Raw genomic sequence first — 21,764 nt, 5'->3', positions numbered from 1 at the left:
TGTTGTTACATCACACATGCTGCACAAACGAGCACTGAATGAATGATGCCTCAAACACCTCTGATTCAAAACTATACTATGATATCAAATGTAGTGCTTTTACTATACAAAGTTGATGCTTTTAAAACTAATGGTTTAATCACAGAATACAAAAGACTCAGTAGTTTCCTCTCACCATTCCTCAGCATGTACCATATCAACTTATCTTCACATTGTATTATCAGAAATTTTTTTTTAAGAACTGTTATTTGAGGGTCAGGGCAACAGCTCAGTAAGGTAAAGATGTCAAACCAGACTTCATTTCCCAGGACACATGGTAGAGACAGAAGGTAGAGAAAGTAATTCAGGTAAATTGTCCTCTGATCTCCACATGTATGCTGTGGTACTCACATCCAACCATGTAATAGATAGATAAATGAACTGGTGGATGACTGGGTAAGTAGGTAAATTTTAAAAAAATAGGAAACAAAAGTTTGAGTTGACTACAATTCACTACACAGCTGAATTCTCCTCCTGCCTCCTCCAAAGTGCCAGGATTACAATATTGCACCACCATGCCTAGGTGCTGACAAAATTATCTGTTAAACGAACTTTGGCTTAAGATTATAACACACTTTTCCAACAACGAATGAGAAATGACCTTAAACATATTTCTGCCATTTTGCACCGTGTACTTAGAACAGACGTTCTTGGCATTATTATCAATAACACATGAAAAATGTTGAAGATGTTCTACACCCTACAGTTTCAAATATGCATCAAAGACAATTTTTGTAAAAATAAACAAATAAGCACAGCTGAACATGGTGTGGCATGTCTGTAATCTCAGCATCTTTGAGGTGGAGGTAGAATCAGGATGCTCAAATGACTACATGCAAATTAAGAGGCCAGCTTTGGTGACATGACACCTCTCTCAAAAAATTGTTTATTGATGGGATGAAATGATACACTTTTCTAGATTCAGACATGACATTCTAGAAAGCAAAAGGATTATATACATGTAAAAACTAGTGCTTTACAATTAACTTATAGCAAAACAAGTTAACTTTCTTGGGCAGTGATTCAACCCTGTAACACAAGTTCCTCATGTTGTAGTGAACCCCAACCACAAAATTATTTTCATTGCTACTTCATAACTGTAATTTTGCTGTTATGAACCATAATATAAATATTTTGGGAAATAGGTTTGTTAACCCACAGGTTAAGAATTACCATTCTTGGTTGATAAAAACATCCTATACATTCTTGGTCTGATAAAGCTTTGTATACACTTGAGAGTATGTCAATAAAACTAACTTCCAAGTGGGTCCATGAAGAAACGTAAGCAAATAAACAAGGTCTCATGTCATCTACACTGTCCTCAAACTCACTACTTAGCCTTAGCGAGAAGAATATCCCTAAACTACTCATTCTCCTGCCTTAGCCTCAAGTGTTGAGACTGCAGGGAAATACCATGCCTGGCATAAAAGATCAATTTTGTAATGGAATCAAGACATTCCTTTTATTTGTATTTAAAGTTTTGTTTGTATGAAACTATGCAAGTGTACACACAGTACATGTGTTGTGCTGGTGTGTGAGCTTGTTGGATGCCCAGGTTCTTATGTGTGTGCTGGGAACAAGAATTCAAATCCTCTCCATTGTACAGCAAACACCCTTAACCAGTGAGCCATCTCTCCAGCCCCAATTTTTAAAATATTTTTTCTAGTGTAAAAATGTAAAACTGAAAGACTTGAGAGACAGCTCAGCAGTTATGAGCACTGGATGCTCTTCTAGAGGTCCTGAGTTCAATTCCCAGTAACTACGCGGTGGCTCACAACCATCAATAGTGGGATCTGATGCCCTCTTCTGGTATAAAGGCACACATGCAGATAGAGCACTCATTAAGAAAATAAAAATATCTTTTAAAAAAAAAAGGTTAAGATTAAGTTTTATGGTAATATTTTGCTCTTAAATTAATTTTATATTTTATCCAGGCAGTGGTGGCACACACTTTTAATCCCAGCACTCAGAGACAGAGGCAGGTGGATCTCTAGGACTTCAAGGCCAGCCTGGTCCACAGAGCAAGTTCCAGGACAGCCAAGGCTACACAGAGAAATCGTCTTGAAAAACAAAAATAAATAAATATAATTTTTTTTTTCCTCTACAAGAACCATTAACCCAAGCCTGATGTTGGTTTTTATCTTCAATTAGTGGTACAGGGAAAGTGATAACCACTTTTTTAATCATTCCTTTTATTTAAAAAAAAAAAAAAAAACGACAACATAGGACAGTGCAGACTAATTACAATTCACAACTACACTGGCAGAAAAATTAGGGGGGAAAAAAGCAAACTAATCAGTGGATTATTCAGTCTCATATGTTCTTCCTTAAATGTATAAATTATATCTCCAATTGACAACCACTTACAAAGGAAATTCGTTTCCTCCAATAGTCTCACTGGGTAGTCAAACCACATTTAAGGCTAGGCCCCATGCCCAGCAGTAGATGAACAACACAAAAGGAACTCAATGATATTTTTGGAGATTTTTATATCATATTGCTTTGTTTGGGCATTTTTTTACCTTACTAGTCTTTTGCTTATATATAAAACAGTTTCCAATTCTGTATTTTTACAGGTTTTGTGTTTCAGGGGCATGTCCTTTCATGTGCATGTATTTCTCATGCTTTTTCTGTTTTTTGTTTTGTTTTAATTTCACTCTTCTAAAGAAAGAAAGAAGGCATAGTTGGAAGGTAGGAAGATGGAAAAAATCTGGGAGATGAGGGAAGAGAAACCATGATCAGAACATATTGTATAAGTAAAATATTTTCAATATAAAAAATGTATAAAGTTACTCTGGCAGGATGTACTTCAGTGGCAGAATACTTGCTTAGCATGCACAAGGCCCTGTGTTCAATATATGGTACAATATGTAAGGAACTATTTTTAAAAAATTAGATGCTGGCCGGGTGGTGGTGGCGTGTGGGAGCCCGTTCTGGGGTTCCTCGTGGCTTTACCCAGCAGGTCCGAATAGAGGATGATCAGGACCACGGGCCTGAATGCAGGTGTCTGAGATGGCCTGCACTTGGCTGTGCTGGGGGAGGAGGTCTTTTGCTCCACCCCTTGGCGTCTCTATAAAAACCCTGGACCTCAGATAGTCGGGGCCCGTTGGAATAGGTTCCAGGCCCTCTCGAGGCTATCCTTTATTTTCTATCTGTTTATCTCCGCAAGATTCTCCGCTATAAATCCTTCTATCTAATATTTCCTGCTGCTCGCACTCAAGAAAACTCTGGGAAGCTGTGGGGGTGGTGGGTAAACGCCCCACAGTGGCGCACGCCTTTAATCCCAGCACTCGGGAAGCAGAGCCAGGCAGATCTCTGTGAGTTCAAGGCCAGCCTGGGCTGCCAAGTGAGTTCCAGGAAAGGTGCAAAGCTACACAGAGAAACCCTGTCTCAAAAAATCAAAAAAAAAAAAACAAAAAAAAAACTACCAGTACTACATAGCTGAAATATGAAGATGTCAAGTTCCAAGTCAACCTGAGCTACACTGAGATACTATCAAACAAAGGGGGGGGGGGGGGAGATGGAGGATTAGAGATGACTCAGCAGTTAAAAAAGCACAAACTATTCTTCCAGAGGACCCATGTTCAAATCCCAGGACTTCACAACTATCTGTATCTAACTCCAAGGGATCTAATACTCTTCTGGCCTCCACCAACATCAGTATGCCCATGTTCACACATACAAGGACATGAAGGCAAAACACTCATTCACATAAAACAATAAAAAAAGCTTTTAAAATATTTTCTAAAGAGAAAAAAAAAAGACCATACTAACCAAGGACATTGTTTGTTTAAAAGACAAGATGAGCTAACTAGAGGCACAACCCTTCAATCTAAGCACTGGGAAGACAGAAGAGGATCATCCCAGACTAGCCTGTTCTACATAGTAAGTTCCAGCCAGCCAGAAGTATATGTCAACACATGTATGTGTGCACAAAGGAATTAATAGTGTTTCATATTCTAGATTAATCATACTTATGACATTACATACTTAAATGTGTTACTTTATTACAAATTCCCTTCATTTACCTTTATTACAAGTATATATATTATTTTGATCTAATATGAAAGAGGGTATTTTGCCTCAAAAGACAGTTAATTCTATCAACTAAGGTGATTGAAAAGAGCCTAAGAGATTAATAAAGCACTGTGTGTGTCTAGTGTACAGTTTTAAAGAGGGTTTGGTTTTTTGTTTTTTTGTTTTGTTTTGTTTGGTTTGGTTTGGTTTTTTGGTTTTTCAAAAAAGAGCTTCTCTGTGTAGTTTTGGTGCCTGTCCTGGAGCTCACTCTGCAGCCCAGGCTGGCCTCACACTCACAGAGATCCACCTGGCTCTGCCTCACCAGTGCTGGGATTAAAGGCGTGTGCCACCATCCCTGGCCTTCCAAAGAGATTTGAAGGGAAGGCTCTATTACTCTGAAGGCTAAAATAAATCTTCCCTTATTTTACATGGTTTCTATGAGGTTTTTTTTTTTTGGTTTTTCGAGACAGGGTTTCTCTGTGTAGCTTTGCACCTTTCCTGGAACTCACTTGGTAGCCCAGGCTGGCCTTGAACTCACAGAGATCCACCTGGCTCTGCTTCCCGAGTGCTGGGATTAAAGGCGTGTGCCACCACTGCCCGGCTCTATGAGGTTTTTAATCACAACAAAAGTCTAACAGATGACTTTTAAAAGAGCTAAAGTATAGATCAGTGGTTTACGCTTCCCTAAGTGCTCTTCCTTTTTGTCTTGCCCTAGGCTCTATCTCCAAACTCCAAAAATACATCAAGTATACCCAGTGTAACACTTGCTTTTATACCTTAGAACTTAGGAAGCTGACAAATACAAGTTCTGGGCTATAGAGTGGAACCCTGTCTCAGAGGGAAAGAAGGAAAAAGGGAAGGAAAGAGGGGGTGGGGGAGAGGGAAGGAGGAGAAGTGATGGAGGAAAAAGGAGAGGGGAAGAGAGAAATGAAGAGAGGAAGAGGCAGAGAAGAGAAGGGAGAGGGTCTCCATCCAAACAGGTTTCCACCACTCATGTTCTAGTAAACTAAGGGATAAGAGCCACTACTAGGACACTGTTTCTACTGGAACAGAAATTACACTTGGCAGAAATCAGTCCCCAGCACCACTTTAAGAGAAAGGAGAAAAAAAGAAAACAAGCCGGGAGGTGGTGGCGCACGCCTTTAATCCCAGCACTCGGGAGGCAGAGCCAGGCAGATCTCTGTGAGTTCAAGGCCAGCCTGGTCTACCAAGTGAGCTCCAGGAAAGGCGCAAAGCTACACAGAGAAACCCTGTCTCGAAAAACCAAAAAAAAAAAAGAAAAGAAAAGAAAACAAAAACCAATTCAAATTCCAAATTCTAGTTTTGTCACCTAACCCCTTAGGTAAATTATTTAATCTTAGACTGAATTTCTTTGTATGACTGATTTGAGATACCTCATTCTAGTAAATGTTCACAAGGACCCTAAGAATTAGTTATGGTTGGACAGGAGAGATGACTCAGAGGTTAAGAGCACTTACTGCCCTTACAGAGGATTTGGGTTTGATTCCTATGTTCCTGAATGAAGATTATCAACCTGCAAACTCTCACCATATTCACCTAGGAAAAAAAAATTTAGTTGCTGCCCAAAATAAAATATCTTCTAAAAGAGAATAGTAATTTGCTTTTCTTGTTAGCACCTAAAAACCTAACTGTAAGCCTTGATACAGAAATACATGGGTTCAGAAGAAATACTAGTTGTATAACCTTGGCAGAGTGTCTGAAATCCCTGTGCCTGCATTTCCTCCACTGTAAAATGAGAGTAAGCAGGCCTCCCACACAGCTGTCTAGAGAACTAAACTTTCCAAGGTTTGCAATAGCCCAGGACATGCTATGGACACCAATAGGCAGTACTTATTAGTTCTTATGATTCATTCATTGCTGAAAATGATGGTACAACACCCTGTAATCTCAGCATTCACCCATCTGAGGCAAGAAATCAGAGGTCAAGGCCAGCCTGAGTTACAGTAAACAGCCTGAAATATGTGCTAAGATCCTGTCTCAAATGATTCGCTCATTATGATCAAGGTTACTTTCTACAATATATGACTGTCTACAACAACAAAGTTTTAATGGGCAAATAACCAGGTGTAAAATATACCGGAAATCTCAGCACTAGGGAGGCTGAGGCAGGAGGATTAGAAATTCCAAGCAAACTAGGCTACAAAGCAAGAACAGGAGGGGAGGGAAGAATAACAGTGCTACCTTCGTTAAGTATTTAAATATCTAGACTTCTAGAAGGAGAGAAGCTAATTTCTGACAGCCACCCTCTGACTTCCACATGAACACATACATGTGTAAACAACACATGTACACACAGTCTTTAAGGTTTTCATTTTAAGTGACACATACAAGGCCAAGTATGATGGTACAGACCCATCATTCCTTTAACTGAGGAGGCGGAAGCAAGAGGATGACCACAAGTTTAAGACCATTCTGACTGCACAGCAAGCCAAGGTTAAACATTGAGACAGTGAGATGCTGTGTCAAACAAAAATATGCACAAAAAAAAAAAAAAATCAAGCTATATGGTCATAACACAAGAAGATCTGACCTGGATTCAAATCTCTCATTTATCTCACTTTCAAACTAAACTATCCCATCCTTCAGTCTTTCTCTTTAATGAGTATTTTGATTTTTTTCCTTTTGCTGTGCATCAGGTTCACCAGCAGCTTTACAAACAAAAACCTATGTATAAATTTCAGGCCAAAACCAGAGAAAGTAAGTAAAGCACAGGAAATATTTAGATCCACATTTGTAAGACTCTTCGGTTAAAACCACATTTTAACTTGTAACCAAGCAAGTTATCATCCAAACAGTTATTAACAAATAGCAAAACTAAACAGCACCTTCTCTTCTCTTCACCAACCTCTGTTAGTACAATCAGGGTTAACCTGGGGGGGGGGGGGGTTAAACTGAATGAATGAAAAGTGGTATCCACAAGAAGATAGTGTGAGCAAAGCAGAGCAATTCAGAGTATAGACTGTGCTGGGGGTTGTTTGTCCAGCCTGAATGAGTTTAAAGCATACTGATAGAGCACAGGCTTGGCTGAGACTACTACTACTGAGGACTAAAACTTGTCTAGCATGAAAGAAGCCCATCCCCAATCCATATTAAATAGTTCTCTGAAGATATACAAATGGCTCAGTTAGTATAAAAAATATTCTATTGTCATTAGAGAAAGCCTATCAAAACTGTTTACAAATAGGACAACGAAGGGCTACAGACAGCTGGTGATTAAGACAGACCCCTTGCTGCTGCAAAGGACAGGTTCCCAGCATCCGCATCAGGCACCTCACAACTGCCTCTAACTGCAGCTCCATGAGATCTGGTACCTCTGGCCTCTAGCATGCACTTACAAACACACACACAGATTTAAAAAAAAAAAAAAATGTAATGGGTGGGGGCTATTGAGATTATTTGATTAAGAGCACTGGATTCTCTTCTAGAAGACCTGTGCACTCAGTTCCCAGCACCCACATGGCAGTTCACAAGTGTCTATAACTCTAGTTCCAGGGGATCCAATACCCTCTTCTTATCAGGCACAAACACAGTGTACATACAAATATACATGCAAAACTCATACATATAGAAAATAAAATAAAATCTTTCCTTCTAATTCATTTACTATGCTAACTGAAAGATCAGTGAAAACCATAAGCCATAAGCTTATTATACACCTGTTAGAATGGCTAAGATCAAAAACACCAATGACAACCAATGTTGGAGAGGATGTGGAGCAAAGGGAACACTCCTCCACTGTTGGTGGGAATGTAAACTTGTACAACCACTGTGGAAATCAGTATGGCGGTTTCTCAGAAAATTAGGAATCGAACTACCTCAAGACCCAGCCATCCCACTCTTGGGCATATACCCAAAGAATGCTGATACATACCATAAAGATACATGCTCAGCTATGTTCATAGCAGCACTATTTGTAATAGCCAGAACCTGGAAACAACCTAGATGCCCATCAACGGAAGAATGGATGAAAAAAATGTGGTACATATACACAATGGAGTACTACTCAGCAGAGAAAAACAATGAAAGCATGAAATTTGCAGGCAAATGGATGGAACTAGAAAAAATCATCCTGAGTGAGGTAACCCAAACCCAGAAAGACAGTTATGGTATGTACTCACTCATTGGTGGATTCTAGATATAAAATGAACAATCAGACCACAACTCATAGAACCATAGAGGCTATATATATAGCATGGAGGTCCCTAGGACGACTGTGGCATATAATAAATTTCAGTTTTACTCAATTATCGAAAAAAAAAAAATAGCCAAATGAATGGAAACACATGAACTATGAACCAAAGGCTGCGGGGCTCCCAGCTGGATCAGGCCCTCTGAATAGGTGAGACAGTTGATTGGCTTGATCAGTTTGGGAGGCATCTAGGCAGTGGGACCAAGTCCTGTGCTCATTCCATGAGTTGGCTGTTTGAAACCAGGAACTTATGCAGGGACACTTGGCTTAGTCTGGGAGGAAGGGACTGGACCTCCCTGGACTGAGTCTACCAAGTTGATCACAGTCCTCGGGGGAGGACTTGTCCTGGAGGAGGAGGGAATGGAGGGTGGGCTGGGGGTAAGGGGAGGACGTGGGAGGGGGGAGAATAGGGGAACCCATGGCTGATATGTAGAACTGAATGGTATTGTAAAATAAAAATATATATCACAAAAAAAAAAAAAGAAAAGAAAATCTTTCCTTCTAATTCATTTACTATGCTAACTGAAAGATCAGTGAAAACCATAAGCCATATGCTTATTGTGGGGGGGAGAGGGGGGAGATCACTTGGAATCTAATACTCAGTGAGCAACTCTGTTCCAGCCTCAACTTTCCTAAATATTAATTTCCTTACTTACTCCTCTACAATTATACTACTTTCTCATAGTATTAAGAATGGATTTCTCGCCGGGTGGTGGTGGCGCACGCCTTTAATCCCAGCACTCGGGAGGCAGAGCCAGGCGGATCTCTGTGAGTTCAAGGCCAGCCTGGGCTACCAAGTGAGCTCCAGGAAAGGCTCAAAGCTACACAGAGAAACCCTGTCTCAAAAAAACCAAAAAAAAAAGAATGGATTTCATTTCCAGCACTCGGGAGGCAGAGGCAGGTGGATTCCTATGAGTTCTGTGAGGCCAACCTGGCCTGTACAGAGTAAGTTCCAGGACAGCCAAGGCTACACAGAGAAACCCTGTCTTTAAAAAAAAAAAAAAAAAAAAGGATTATCATTATCATGCAAAAGTATACAGCAAAACACATGACACCATAATCTAACTGTAAGTATTAAAACACCTCATTTAGAACATGAGTAAGCCAGCACTCAGGAAGCAGAGCCAGGCGGATCTCTGTGAGTTCGAGGCCAGCCTGGTCTACAGATAGAGATCCAGAACAGGAACCAAAACTACACAGAGAGACCCTATCTCCCTTAAAAAAAAAAAAAAAAAAAAAACCAAACAGGATTATCATGTAAAAGTATGCAGCAAAACATATGACACCATAATCTAACTGTAATCATTAAAACACCTCATTTAGAACATAAGTAAAAGAAACTGGAAGAATAGGGTGGGGGAGAATCAGTCCTACCATTACTAACTAGTGATACTATACAGTTCAATTTCCAGAAAGTAAACATTGGAAAACTGTCAAAATAACCAGATAGAGTGGAGCTGTAGAATGTTTGCTTTAGTTTGCACAAAGCCATAGGTTCAAACAAGTGGGAGTAGAGGGGCATGTCAGCAATTGCTACCCTGGAAGAGGCAGGGGCAAGTGATCAGAAGTCTAAGGTCATTTTTGGCTTTGAAGCCACCCTGGACTACATGAGAAGCTGTCTTAGAACCAAAATTCAGAGATTGAGAGCACTGGCTGCTCTTCCAGAGGACCTCAATCTGGTTTGCAGCACCCATTTTAGAGCAGCTCACAACTGCCTGCAATATGACTCCAATTCCAGGGGTATCTGACACCCTCTTCTGGCCATGACAGGCACTGACACACACTTTACAGAAATATTTTTGAAGTATATACATCTGGGTTTTTTGTTGGTTTTGTTTTAGGATTTCTGTTTTCCTTTTTCAAGACTAGGTTTCTCTGTGTAGTCCTTGCTGTCCTGGAACTCAGCTCTGTAGACAAGGGTGGCCTTGAACTCAAAAGAGATCACCTGTCTCTGCTGAGATTAAAGGGGTGCACCACCAAGCCTAGCCAAAGCACATCAGTTGTTGACCAATTGTTGTAGACAAAGTTCACAATAGACTATCAACAAGGCAAGTGTACAAAGCTGGTTTCTTAAGTAATTTACCCTGATATCATTGCGTGAAAATACTGGAAATTTCAAAATCACAAGGAAACAAATGTGGTTATTTGCTATGAATTAAGGTCAGGTGATTTCTGTGGAGCGATTTTTGTTTGTTTTGTCCCCACCCAGTGTCTAGTACTTTTTTGACTGGTCTGAAACCCATGATGTACACCAGACCCACCTCTGACTCCTGAATGCTGGGATAAAAAAGGCTTACAACACCAGGACAGACCAAGTTCAATTTCTTATTCACATTAAAGATACATACTTTCATACAAAAAAATCTCAAAAGCCAATTAAAATAGGAATGCATGGAATACAAGCTCTTGAATCCCAAGTGATAGATGAACGTTCTCATCAATTTATTAAAAAAAACTTCAGAAAAGGCCTGGTGTGGTAGCACACAGATGAATTTCAGCACTGAGATTTAAGTCAGGAGAACCAACGTGTTTTGTTTTTGTTTTTTTTTTTTAAAGAATTACTGAAGATCTTCTAACACAGAAAACACATATAATCCACTCTGTTAGAACATAGGGAATTGAATTGTAATCCCAACTTCAGAGCAGAAAAATAAATGTTAAGCATGAATATCTAAATACCAACATTCATTTAGACTACTGGTTGTTGTTGTTTTTCTTTTCTTTTGTTTTTTTTTGGCACAGGGTTTCTCTGCATAGCCTTGGCTGTTCTAGAACTAGTTCTGTAGATCATCAGGCTAGCCACGTTCCTGTCTCCAGCACTGGGATTAAGGGCATGCACCTCCACCGGATGGCTAGACTATTGCTTCTTTTGCTTTAAAGGAACTAACAGAACTCAACAGGTTAGCAAGGGGGAAAAACTGCTTAGAAATAAATTAACAATTTACTAGTTAGTAAATATTTGGAATAGTATTGAAAAATTACAATCTTCTAGAACAGGTATTAGATGAGATAAACCAAATATAGTCATTTTAACCTATCTACTAATTGTGTGAAAATACACCCAAGTGAATTTTTTTTCAGTCCCCGTCCCCCCCCCCCCCAGCTGAGGACTGAACCCAGGGCCTTGTACTTGCTAGGCAAGAGCTCTCCCACTGAGCTAAATCCCCAACCCCCGAATTTTTTTTAAAAACACTCCGGAATGCCCCAACTCCTTTAATCTCAGTGTACATCTTTAATCCCCAGCACTTGTGAGGCAGAGGCAGGTGGATCTCTGTGAGTTCGAGGGCAGCCTGGGCTACACAGTGAGTTCCAGGACACCGCTCCAAGCTACACAGAGAAACCCTGTCTCGAGAACACCAAAAATAAATAAATAAAAATCATTCAGTTATCACTAAAAAGTTTTACATTTGTTAAAAGTCTTTCAAGTAGACCAATTAATATCCACAACTTTAAAAAAACTATCTCTGAACTTAAGCCAGCACCCTTCTGGGGGAGGGAGTATGTAATCAGTATGCTAGTTTAAAGGTTTTGAAGTCCATTTGCTCAGTTCCTCTGCTTCTTTCCCAGCAAAGTTTAGGAAACTTAAGAGTATGAAACACACCAGGCGGTGGTGGCGCACGCCTTTAATCCCAGCACTCGGGAGGCAGAGCCAGGCAGATCTCTGTGAGTTCAAGGCCAGCCTGGGCTACCAAGTGAGTTCCAGGAAAGGTGCAAAGCTACACAGAGAAACCCTGTCTTGAAAAACCAAAAAAAAAAAACAAAAAAAAAAAAAAAAAACTTAATGTCTGTAATGAGTTAAAATATTAGGAATACTTGTACTATTTCATAAGATGCCAGATTTAAAACCAAACATGCAGCATTATTTTGTTTTACAACTGCCTTACTCTAAGCTAGATCACTAAACTATGTGTAGTAACGCTGTCTAAACTCATTTAGAAAGTAAACCAGCAATCAAGACACAAGACATTTAAAATGGAAAACCAACCAGATATGTGAAATGTGTAGGATTTTCTTCTAGGTTTCTACTATTCTGTTATTCATAGTCTAAAGTGAATACTGACAAGATATTTTTAACCTTAAAAACACAAAAACTTTAAACTTAAGACTGTAATAAGTTTGAAACACTTGTAAGCCTTAAAATTTTCTCCACTTCAATTTACTACATGGCTAATGACTATTTTCAGACTATCCAGAAACTGAATCAAAAGCAAAATTTTTTCAAGAAACTGAAAGGTTTCCAAGAATAACACTGGATCAATTTGACTCATATTACAGATTACAAATGAATATCTAATTTGCTCACCATAGAGTACTTACAAATTCCAAGAGGACTGCACAGGAAGGTGCTGGTTTTTTCTCTATAAGCTTTATGTTTTCCAGTTTGTTTTTTTATTTTGTATCCTCTGAAATATCCAAGTTCTTTGAAGATACTTAACCTACGACTATTTGACATAGAGTTATTTGAAGTCAGCTACCCATATTTGTTTTGAAGTTTTCATATGGCTCTATCCAGAATTAGCCAAGTTCCTTGGATTCAAGAGCAAGGTCTTCTTTATTATTCCATGTATTTGTCACTGTTGTACTTATCCACTCCAGATGAAATATCCAATTTATGTGCAGAAAGCAGAAAAAGAAAACTTCACATCTGAAGCTTACTTCTACACATCAGCATACACAGAGACAAATGGCTATCTCAATCCTACCATGCTGGTGTGACACCGGAACATCTTACTCTCCCAAGTAAAGAAAAGGGAAAAGGGAAAAAACTCTGTATTCTTTCAATGTCTTCATTTAGAAAAGCTGTCCCATTGTAATAGGAAAAGAGCCGAAGTCAAAAATTACTAAAACTTTCAATAAAGGTAAAAAGAACTGCCACGAAACTTCAGCAATATTTAAACAGTAATTTGAAACTACTCAGTACACAAATCAAACATATCTTACAGTTTTGGCTGAAGAACACCAACAGGAGAGGGGGAAGAGACGAAAATAACACCAGACGAAATACTTTAACCACTTATATAATCCGTTTGAACCAAAATACTGAAGAAATGACTGGGTCTTTTAGCAGCTCGTTGAATTGGCTTACTACTATCAATTCACTTCAGAGATGATTCTTGTCAATTTTAATAAACTTCTGGGGCAAAATTACCCAAAAAAAGAAAAAAAAACAGAACTGTAATTCCAAAATGGCCACTTGAAATATCCGAGGCCTTTTTTAAAAACCTAGAAGATGATCTTCATATCTGCATAATTCAATCACCTGTAAAAGTTATAAAAAAAAAAAAACTTAAATCACAGTTTTGATTTTTCAAATGAAAATCAACCCCCCAATCAACCTCTGGTCCGTCCGTACAGTCCTAAAAAGAGCTGGGGAAAGAGCCTAACCCTCGGTAAAAGTCTACTGAATGAAAAGGACTTCCAAGTCTAGGGGCAGAAAACAGTGGATGATGGAATCACCGAGCAAAGTTCCGATCGGAACTGGGAACTATGCGTACGAACAACACTGGAAGGTTGTTGTGGGCCAAACTTGACAAGTTTCCGAACAAATACTAAAACTACGGTGCTGGCACACCATCTTACAACTGACCTCCCCTAATTCCATGCCGTGTGCCAAAGGAAAACAAACGGACAGGCGGTGCTGCCACGGAGCGTTGGTAAGCCTAACTCCGAGAATGGGAGGCAAAAACAGAATGACGCTCCTTCCAAAACGCAACGTCTGGGAGAACGGAGCAGCTGGGTTGTCCCCCACCGGGGCTGCCTGGGAAGGGGAGAGGGGAGCGTGGCAAGGAGAGGTCTCTAAGACCCGCCTGAGGGGCGACTTCCCGGCCTAGACAGCAGCAGCAGCAGCGGGGATAAAGGTGTAAATCCCCCGTTCCCTTGAATTAAGCAAACAGGTTTCGGTCCAAACTCAAGGGGTGGTATGAGATACGGGGACCCCACTCGCCCACCGCGTTAAGGGACGGTGCTCTCTCCGGAAAAAAGAATAACAATAATAATAATAATAACAGGTCCCGGCCGGCCGGCTCGGAGCCCACACGACTTGGGAGCGCGCAAGGAGCGCTCGGCGGGCAACAACTGCCACGGAGCCGGGGCGCGGCGGGGAAGGGCGCAGCGGAAGGCCACACGAGCTCGGCCGCGGCTTCCCCGCCCCGACCCCCGGGTGGGGGGAGACCGGCTCGCTGGCTGCACCGGGAAGGCGCGTGCCGGGGCCCCAGGTAGCCCGACGCCGACGCCGCCGCTGCTCCCGGCCTCCGCCGAGCAAACCCCCCCGACCACGGCCGCCGAGGCCCCGCCGCCCACCTCTCCGCGCTGCCGCCGCTCCACCGGGCTGAGTCAACGCCGAGGGCGGGCGCCCCGAGCCCCCACGCCGTCCGTCCGTCCGTCCGTCCCGCCCGCAGCCTCACGCCTCGCGCCACCAACGCCGCTCGCCGACCCCTCCAGCCCCAACGCCGCCGCCGCCGCCGACACGGGCGCTCTCTCTCTCCCCCCCCCTCCTCCCGTCCCGTCCTCCCCGGGTCCCCGGGACTCCGGGGCGGGGCCCAGGGGGCCGTGTTACCTTCTGCCCCAGCAGCGGTGCCCCTGGCCTGGGGGTGCCGCGGCGCTCGATCCCGGGAGGAGGTTTTCGGTACTTTGAATAATCCCCTTTTGCCGCTTTTCCCTCCCCCACCGCCAGCCTCGCTCCCAAAATGGCGCCGGCCCGATCCGCAATGTTCGGGGGGCCCAAGTCTCGCGAGATCGTGGATGGGAAGGAAGGCAGGCAGGCAGGCAGGAAGGCAGGAAGGTGGCTCGAGGCGGGGAAGAGGACCCGAGAGGAGGTTGAGAAGTACGCGCGGGAGGGAAGGCGGGGCGGAAGAGAGGGGGGGGGAGAAAAAAAAAAGAAGAGGAGGCAGAAAAGGGTGTGGAAGCAGCCGTGCAAACTGGACTCCCTGGGCGGGGCGGCAGCAGCAGGAGGAGGAGGAGGAGCAGGGCCTCCACTACGGAACCTTCTGGCCCAAGCAACCGCTCACGCCCCCGCTCCGGGAAGCTCCGCCCCCTACGTCGGGCGCCTGGGGGAGGGGAGGGGGCGTGGTCGGTCCTGGCGGGGCGGGGCTTTGAGGAAGACCCGGAGGCGGGGCCACGCGCGGGGAGGGGGGGACGAGGGGAGGGGAGAGGCCGCGGAGGCTCGGCGCGGTGACGTCAGGAGCAGCTGGAGCCGGGGATTACCCCCTGCTGCTGACGTGGGGGGACGGTGAACAATCCCGAACGTTCAGGGTGGAAGCGGGGGGGGGGGGGCGGGGAGCGGGATTCCCGGCCGTTCCCCGAGGGGCGCCCCTCGCCGGCCCTCCCCACCCCTCGCCACCCCCCGAGCTCGGGACGCTGGGGTGGGGAGGGCACGATCGGGGGAGGGCACGATCGGGGGAGGGCACGAGCGAGGGCGGGCGGCGCTCGTGCGTCTGCCGGGCCGGCGGAGCCCGGAACGGCCGCGGCGGGCGCTCCTCGCTCGCTCGCCCGGCTTGCGGCGGCTCGCAGGCCGCTCGCACTCGGCGCCGCGTGGGCGGAGCCGGCCCTGCTAGTGCCCGGAGTGATTGGGCGCCGCGGTCGCGTGCCACCGGCGGGGCGCGCCGGGCGTTTGACACGCGGAAACCGGGTTAGGGACCCGGGGGCTTGGCCCGAGCCCGGCTCTCCCAGGAGCGCCCAAGGGCTGTTAGATAGCGTCGCGCCGGTGATTCGTGTTTTTCTAACCACCCTTCAGTAGGTAGATCCTTCCCACCGAGTTGTCCTGGGAATCTGCATAGCGCAAACCATAGTTGTTTTAAAAAAACAATCATAAATGTTACGGTGTTCAGCTTCCCTTAAACGTGGTGACTCAAGGTTCCCTTTGAAAGAGGTGAAATTGGCATTCCGAGAGAAGAAGCGTGTGCTTAGAAGAAACGAGAGGGAAAGGTCATAACGAGGGAAAATAGTTGTTTCTACCTTCGCCCGAGCCCCGGGAGCGTCATATCACAGAAACTAAGTCTTTATATGCATTATGGGGTTTGTAGTTTAGTGCAATGCTCCTAAAACTTCCCCGAAAGTCCGCTGCAATGTAAACTCACCCTGATTTGCAACTCAGCCTTTATACATCGTGGAGATTGCCACCTTGGGCAATGAATAAATGTCACCTGCGTAAAAGGGAAAGGATTTAAAACTTACTGGATGCTGTCTGTTTTAATCCTGTACGAGTGTCTAAGGTGTTTTCCCCCTTTTTCACATAAGGGAACTGGTTTCATATTAAGAAAAAGTATTCCAAGTTACTCTCTGGACCTTGGCTGCTGGACCTGACTACCAGGTTTAAGCTTCAGTTTGTTTTAGGTGGGTTTGTATAACCGGCAGGCAGAGGTTGCAATGGGGCGTGGGGGGCGGGGCATTCTCGTTGCTCTGTCTCACTCAAAGGAGTTATGTACCTAAGGATAACCTCGAACCGCCCGATCCTCCTGAGTCAGCTTCCCAAACGCTGGGGTCACAGCCATGCCACACCACACCCAGCTCTGCTAATCCAAACTCTTTCCATCATGCCAGACTTGCGTGCGTAAAAGTGATGTATATATTGAAAGAGAACTTGGGTTGCTTTTGATTTTTGAGCTAGGATCTCAGCTATGTAACCCAGACTAGCCTGGAATTCTCCTTATCCCTTCGAAGCCACAACACCTGGTTTTATGTTCCTGGCTCTGAGGATTGATGTCAAACTGGACAGAATAGGAAGAAGTGGCAATTATGGGGACATGAGAAGAAAAAAGGAGGCCTCTCACTGGCTCAGAGTCAAGAATTCAGTGCAATGAACAACTCTTGCCTTGAAGATTACTTTGTATAGAAAACTATTCCAAGAAAGTTAAAATATCCTGGAGTCAGCAGGGCGGGGGTGGCCCACACCTTTAATTCCCAGCACTCAGGAGGCAGAGGTAGGCCTGATCTACAGAGTGAGTTCCAGGATAGCCAAGGCTACACAGAGAAACCCTGTCTCTAAAAACCCAAAAAGAAAAAGATCCTGGAGTCATGGGTAACACCTTTGCTCCCAGAACTTTGTGAGCAGATCACTATGAATTCCAGACTAGCCTGTCAACATCGTGAAAACCCAGGCCTGCCAGCACTACAGATGAGACCCTGCCTCAGATTTCAAAGAAGAAAGTTAAAATAGCAGTGAACTATGAATACATAAGGACTCAGTACGCGCAACCTCGAGTATGGTCTTGTTCCTTTCCCAGATACTTTCTGGAAATTTGCAACCAAGCATACTTGTATTTGATGACAGCACCCTAATGTCCCTTACAATCCTAGTGAGTTGGGGCTTTAACTTTTCAGCTGTAACTGCCCAGTGTACCTCAAGAACCACTCTATGATCTCATTTAAATTCCTTAGCAAGTCTTCCAGCTTCACCTCAGAACACACCAGAATCTTACATACAGATCCTGTAAAGACAAGGAGATGTGGCTCCCTTTGAAAAGGCCACACCTTGCCGGGCAGTGGTGGCGCACGCCTTTAATCCCAGCACTCGGGAGGCAGAGGCAGGCGGATCTCTGTGAGTTCAAGGCCAGCCTGGGCTACAGAGCGAGATCCAGGAAAGGAAAGGCGCAAAGCTACACAGAGAAACCCTGTCTTGGAAGAAAAAAAAAAGAAAGAAAGAAAAGGCCACACCTTTGCACCTGGGTGGGTGTGTATGTGTGTGTGTGTGTGTTTCCACTGAGCCCCTGTGAACAAATCTGCTTAAAAACAAACAAACACCTAAGTATACTCTACCTCTGCTTCATATTCTCTTGTCCTGAAATTCTTTGCGAGTGACGTCCCTGCAAACAGCTCCTGGGGTGCTGTGTATTGCAGTCGCTGGGTCTTGGTCAGCAGCACTGGCAGGACCGAAAGAGCTAACTTTTAAAGTGTCCCATCTGGCTGGGCTTGGTGGCGCACGCCTTTAATCCCAGCACTCCCGGAGGCAGAGGCTGGAGGATCTATGTGAGTTCAAGGCCAGCCTGGTCTACAGTGTGAGTTCCAGAACAACTAGGGCTGTTATGCAAAGAAATCCCGTCTTGGAAACAACCCTCTCCCCACCAAAAAAAAAAAAAAAAAAAAAAAAAAAAAAAAAAAATGCGAGGTCTGATGTTGCACACCAGAAATCCCAGCACTGTGTGGAGGAAGCAGAAAAATCGGGAGTTCAAGGCCATCAAGACAGTTTCAAAACGTCACAAAACGATGGGAGAGTGGTAAATGTTTAAAGGACAACAAAGTACCTCTCTAGATGTCAGACTAGTAGAGGATCTTTCCATCATACCTGCCAAGAGTACATGCTGCTTGTCTAATCACAGAAAGGAAAAATTCGGACTGAAAGACCCCCGCTCCATTATGAGGACATGGGGCTTTGGGCCAATGAAATGCTCCCCCCCATAACTTAGCCTAAGAAACGCCATTCTGCAGGAATCAGAAAAACAGGAGTTCACAGCCATAGCCAGCTACCCGGCCTTGACAGAGATAGCTATGGCCAGCCTTAAAAAAGATAACTGTGGTCAGCAGCCTTGGGAGTAAGACAGTTGATATTTTATGGCGGGCCCCTGGCCTTGAAGAATAAGCAGCTGGCCTGGACAAGGCCAAATCAGCCACACACATGCGACCCCAAGTTCACCCTGGCCTTCTTTGAAACAACCAATAGGGACCCTGTAACTATGCTTCTCGCTTCTGTAACCGCGCCTCTGCCCCTGGGATCCCATAAAAAGTCCCCCTTGCCCTAAGAAGGTGCGCAAGTCCTCCAAGAGACTTCGCCCCAGGTACCTGGTCTAAATAAACCCTCTTGCTTTTGCATCTGATCTGTGGTTTCGGTGTGTTCCTTGGGTTTGGGGTCTCTCCCGGAGAAAGATCTCAGCCGGGGGTCTTTCATTTGGTGGCCCGTACGGGGATTGAGACCCCTCCCTGGGACCACCGACCCACCATCAGGAGGTAAGCCGGCCGGCCTTGATTTATGTCATCCCTGTCCAGTCTGAGGGTTGTCTGTTTGTCTGAGTGTTAAATGTTGTTTGTTTGTCTCCGCGCCTGCGTCTGATAATCTGTCTGTGTCAGTGGATCTGAAAGGGGGGACCGACGGGTCTGGACTTCGCCACTGAACCCTGGGAGACGTCCTAGGGGAATCTGGGAACCTGGAAGACGTTCCACGGTTCATCTGAAGACCCCTCCGGGGGCACGGTTTAAAGACCCCTCTGGGGGCACGGTTTTTCTGGTTTTGCTTTCGGTTTGGAACCGAAGCCGCGCAGCGAGTGTTAGTCTTATTTATATTGGTCTGTCGTTTTTTGTTTTCTGTTTAACCGTTCTCCTCCTAGAAACAGCCATAGGACAGACTGTCACCACCCCCTTGAGCCTCATGCTTAAACACTGGTCAGACGTAAAGACACGAGCCAACAACGAAAGAGTCGTAATAAAAAAAAAAAAAAAAAATAGATATAAGATGGCCTCATCAGGGAACCTTTAACCTCAGTCTTATTTCACAGGTGGAGAAAAAAAGTTTTTGCTTCCAGTCCCCATGGCCACCCGGACCAGGTCCCATACATTGCCATGTAGAGACTCCTGACAACAGAACCTCCCCCATGGGTTAAGCCGTTTCTCTTCCCCTCTGCCCCCCCGGCGGCAGCAGCGCTCGCCGAATCCCGGGGCCGAGGAAGCCAGATCGGCGGATCCCTCCCACTCCCTGTTCCTCCCTAACCCCACACCAGCAAGTCTTTTCCTCTCCCCGCAGGCCGCTGCTCCGGCGCAGGCGGGCGCGCGGGCAGGCTTGCAAGCGGGTGCGGGAGAAGAGAACGCGCAGGCGGGTGCGCAGGTGGCAGCAGGTTATGGCGCCGACGCGCAGGCGGGGCCGCCGGGAAGCTAGGGCGCCGGGACGCCCCCTGCCCAGTCCCCGCAGGCCGTCAGCGGTGATGGCGATGGCGGCGGCGGGTGCCGGAGCTCCCCGCGCCTCCTCCCGTCCGCGCGGCCGCGGTGCGGTCGCGGGGGTCCGGGGCGGCGCTGGGGGGGGCTCCCCTCACTCCCCGCTCTCCCCGGCTGTCCATGTCTCCCGTGCGGGCGGAGGAGTCCGCCCCGCCGGGCCGTGGTTTTCCGCGTGGCGCCTAACAGCCGACTTAGAGCTGGTGCAGACCAGGGGCGGGGCCGGCGACTAGCCGCCATGGAGCGCGGCGGCCCCCGGCGCGGCTGGCCGGACCCGGGCGGCGGAGGCCCGCGGCGGCACAGGCGGGGCCAGGGGCGGGGCCGGCGACCAGCCGGACCCGGGTGGCGGGGAGCCTGCGGCGGCGCAGGCGGCCTCGGTCCCGGCAACGCCCCACAGCCGCTCGCTCGGAGGGGCGGTGGATAGCGCGGAGGGCGGCCGAGCGGCGCAGTCGGCAGCGGCGGCGCAGGCGGACATGGGATGTAGCAGGGGCACGCAGGCGGGGCCGGGGATGGGGTCGGCGAGGGACCGCCCCCTGGCCGGCGACCCGCAGCGATGTGCCACGACCGGCTCCGGCCCAATATGAAAAAGGTGACTAGGGGGCGGCGTCACCCATGGACGCCGAGTCACCCCGCCCCGAGTGTTACAACCCCCCCGACAGCGCCGGAGGGACCGGCGGCTCCTGCAGCGGCCCCCAAACAGCGGAGGATGAGTTCCTGCTTCCTCCCCAATTGCTGGTCGCCTACGAGGAAGGCGGGACAAAGGAAGGCGGGACAAAGCAGCGAAGGTAGAGAACGCCTACATCTCTATGGCCAGTTGCTCTTAGCGGGTCTCCAGGGGCTCTAACCCCCTACCTATTGGGCTCAGGTTACCAGAAAGAGACGCCGGCAGCGCGTTTTTAAAAAAAAAGACTTAAAGAGACATGGAGGGAGAGAAAAAACAAACAAAAAAGTCCTGGCCACTGTAATGTCTCAGGGACAGGTCAGAGAGGGAGTTAGAAAGTTAGGACGAGAGATCAAAAAAAAGGACACTGCTTGACAAAGACAAAGTGCTTACTGTAAACAGGGAGGACATTAGGCTCGTGACTGATCAAAAAAAAGCCTCAAGGGTCTCGGAGACCTAAGTCAAGGGTCCTCAATCTGGAAGATTGAGAAGGTCAGGGCCAGGAGCGCCCCCCCCCCAGCCCAGGCTAACTCTCAAGATGGGGGGGCAGCCAGTGACCTTCCTAGTGGACACCGGGGCTCAACATTCAGTCCTGACCCATACCGGAAGCTCTCTCAGTGACCGCACAGCTTTGGTCCAGGGGGCCACAGGTAACAGGAGGTATCAAAGGACCACCGAGAAAAAGGTTCAGCTGGCATCTGGACAGGACCCAAAGGGACCCCCCTACAAGTCCTAGCCCTTTGAACTGTTCGTGGACGAGAACTCAGGCTTTGCAAAAGGAATGCTGGTACAGAGATTGGGGCCATAAAAGCCCGGTAGCTGCAGGATGGCCCGCCCCCCTGTCTGCGTGGGGAAGCCGCTATTGCTGTTTTGCTCAAGGATGCAGGGAAACTGACTTTGGGACAGCCATTAACTGTGTTATCC

At 46.2% G+C, this 21,764-nt stretch overlaps 2 protein-coding genes across 23 annotated transcripts in view; one reads left to right on the top strand and one right to left on the bottom strand.

Moving 5' to 3' along the window:
* The window catches only part of Gpbp1 (GC-rich promoter binding protein 1), a 77,674-nt gene extending 62,249 nt beyond the window's left edge, over window positions 1-15,425 (bottom strand). For 7 of the 22 annotated variants that reach the window (XM_076551899.1, XM_076551916.1, XM_076551917.1 and 4 more), the window contains exons 1-2: window positions 14,823-15,274; window positions 12,584-13,526 (exon numbers count right to left, since the gene is read on the bottom strand). The gene's annotated coding sequence lies outside the window, so the exon portion shown is untranslated. Of the gene's footprint in view, window positions 1-12,569; window positions 13,527-14,566; window positions 14,720-14,822 lie in introns of those variants that run through there. The other 15 variants (XM_042261563.2, XM_076551910.1, XM_006981666.4 and 12 more) reach the window with 14 other exon arrangements.
* LOC143268680 (uncharacterized) lies at window positions 13,798-14,811 on the top strand. Its single transcript, XM_076551918.1, has 2 exons — window positions 13,798-13,920; window positions 14,275-14,811. The coding sequence occupies exons 1-2, from the start codon at window positions 13,867-13,869 to the stop codon at window positions 14,596-14,598; spliced, it is 378 nt and encodes a 125-aa protein (XP_076408033.1). The 5' UTR covers window positions 13,798-13,866; the 3' UTR covers window positions 14,599-14,811.
* Window positions 15,426-21,764: the final 6,339 nt, after the last annotated feature.

This window comes from Peromyscus maniculatus, chromosome 15, assembly GCF_049852395.1.
Source record: "Peromyscus maniculatus bairdii isolate BWxNUB_F1_BW_parent chromosome 15, HU_Pman_BW_mat_3.1, whole genome shotgun sequence".
Lineage (NCBI taxonomy): Eukaryota > Metazoa > Chordata > Mammalia > Rodentia > Cricetidae > Peromyscus > Peromyscus maniculatus.
The sequence above is the reverse complement of the archived record's forward strand: the minus strand, read 5'-3'. Positions and strand labels throughout refer to the sequence as shown.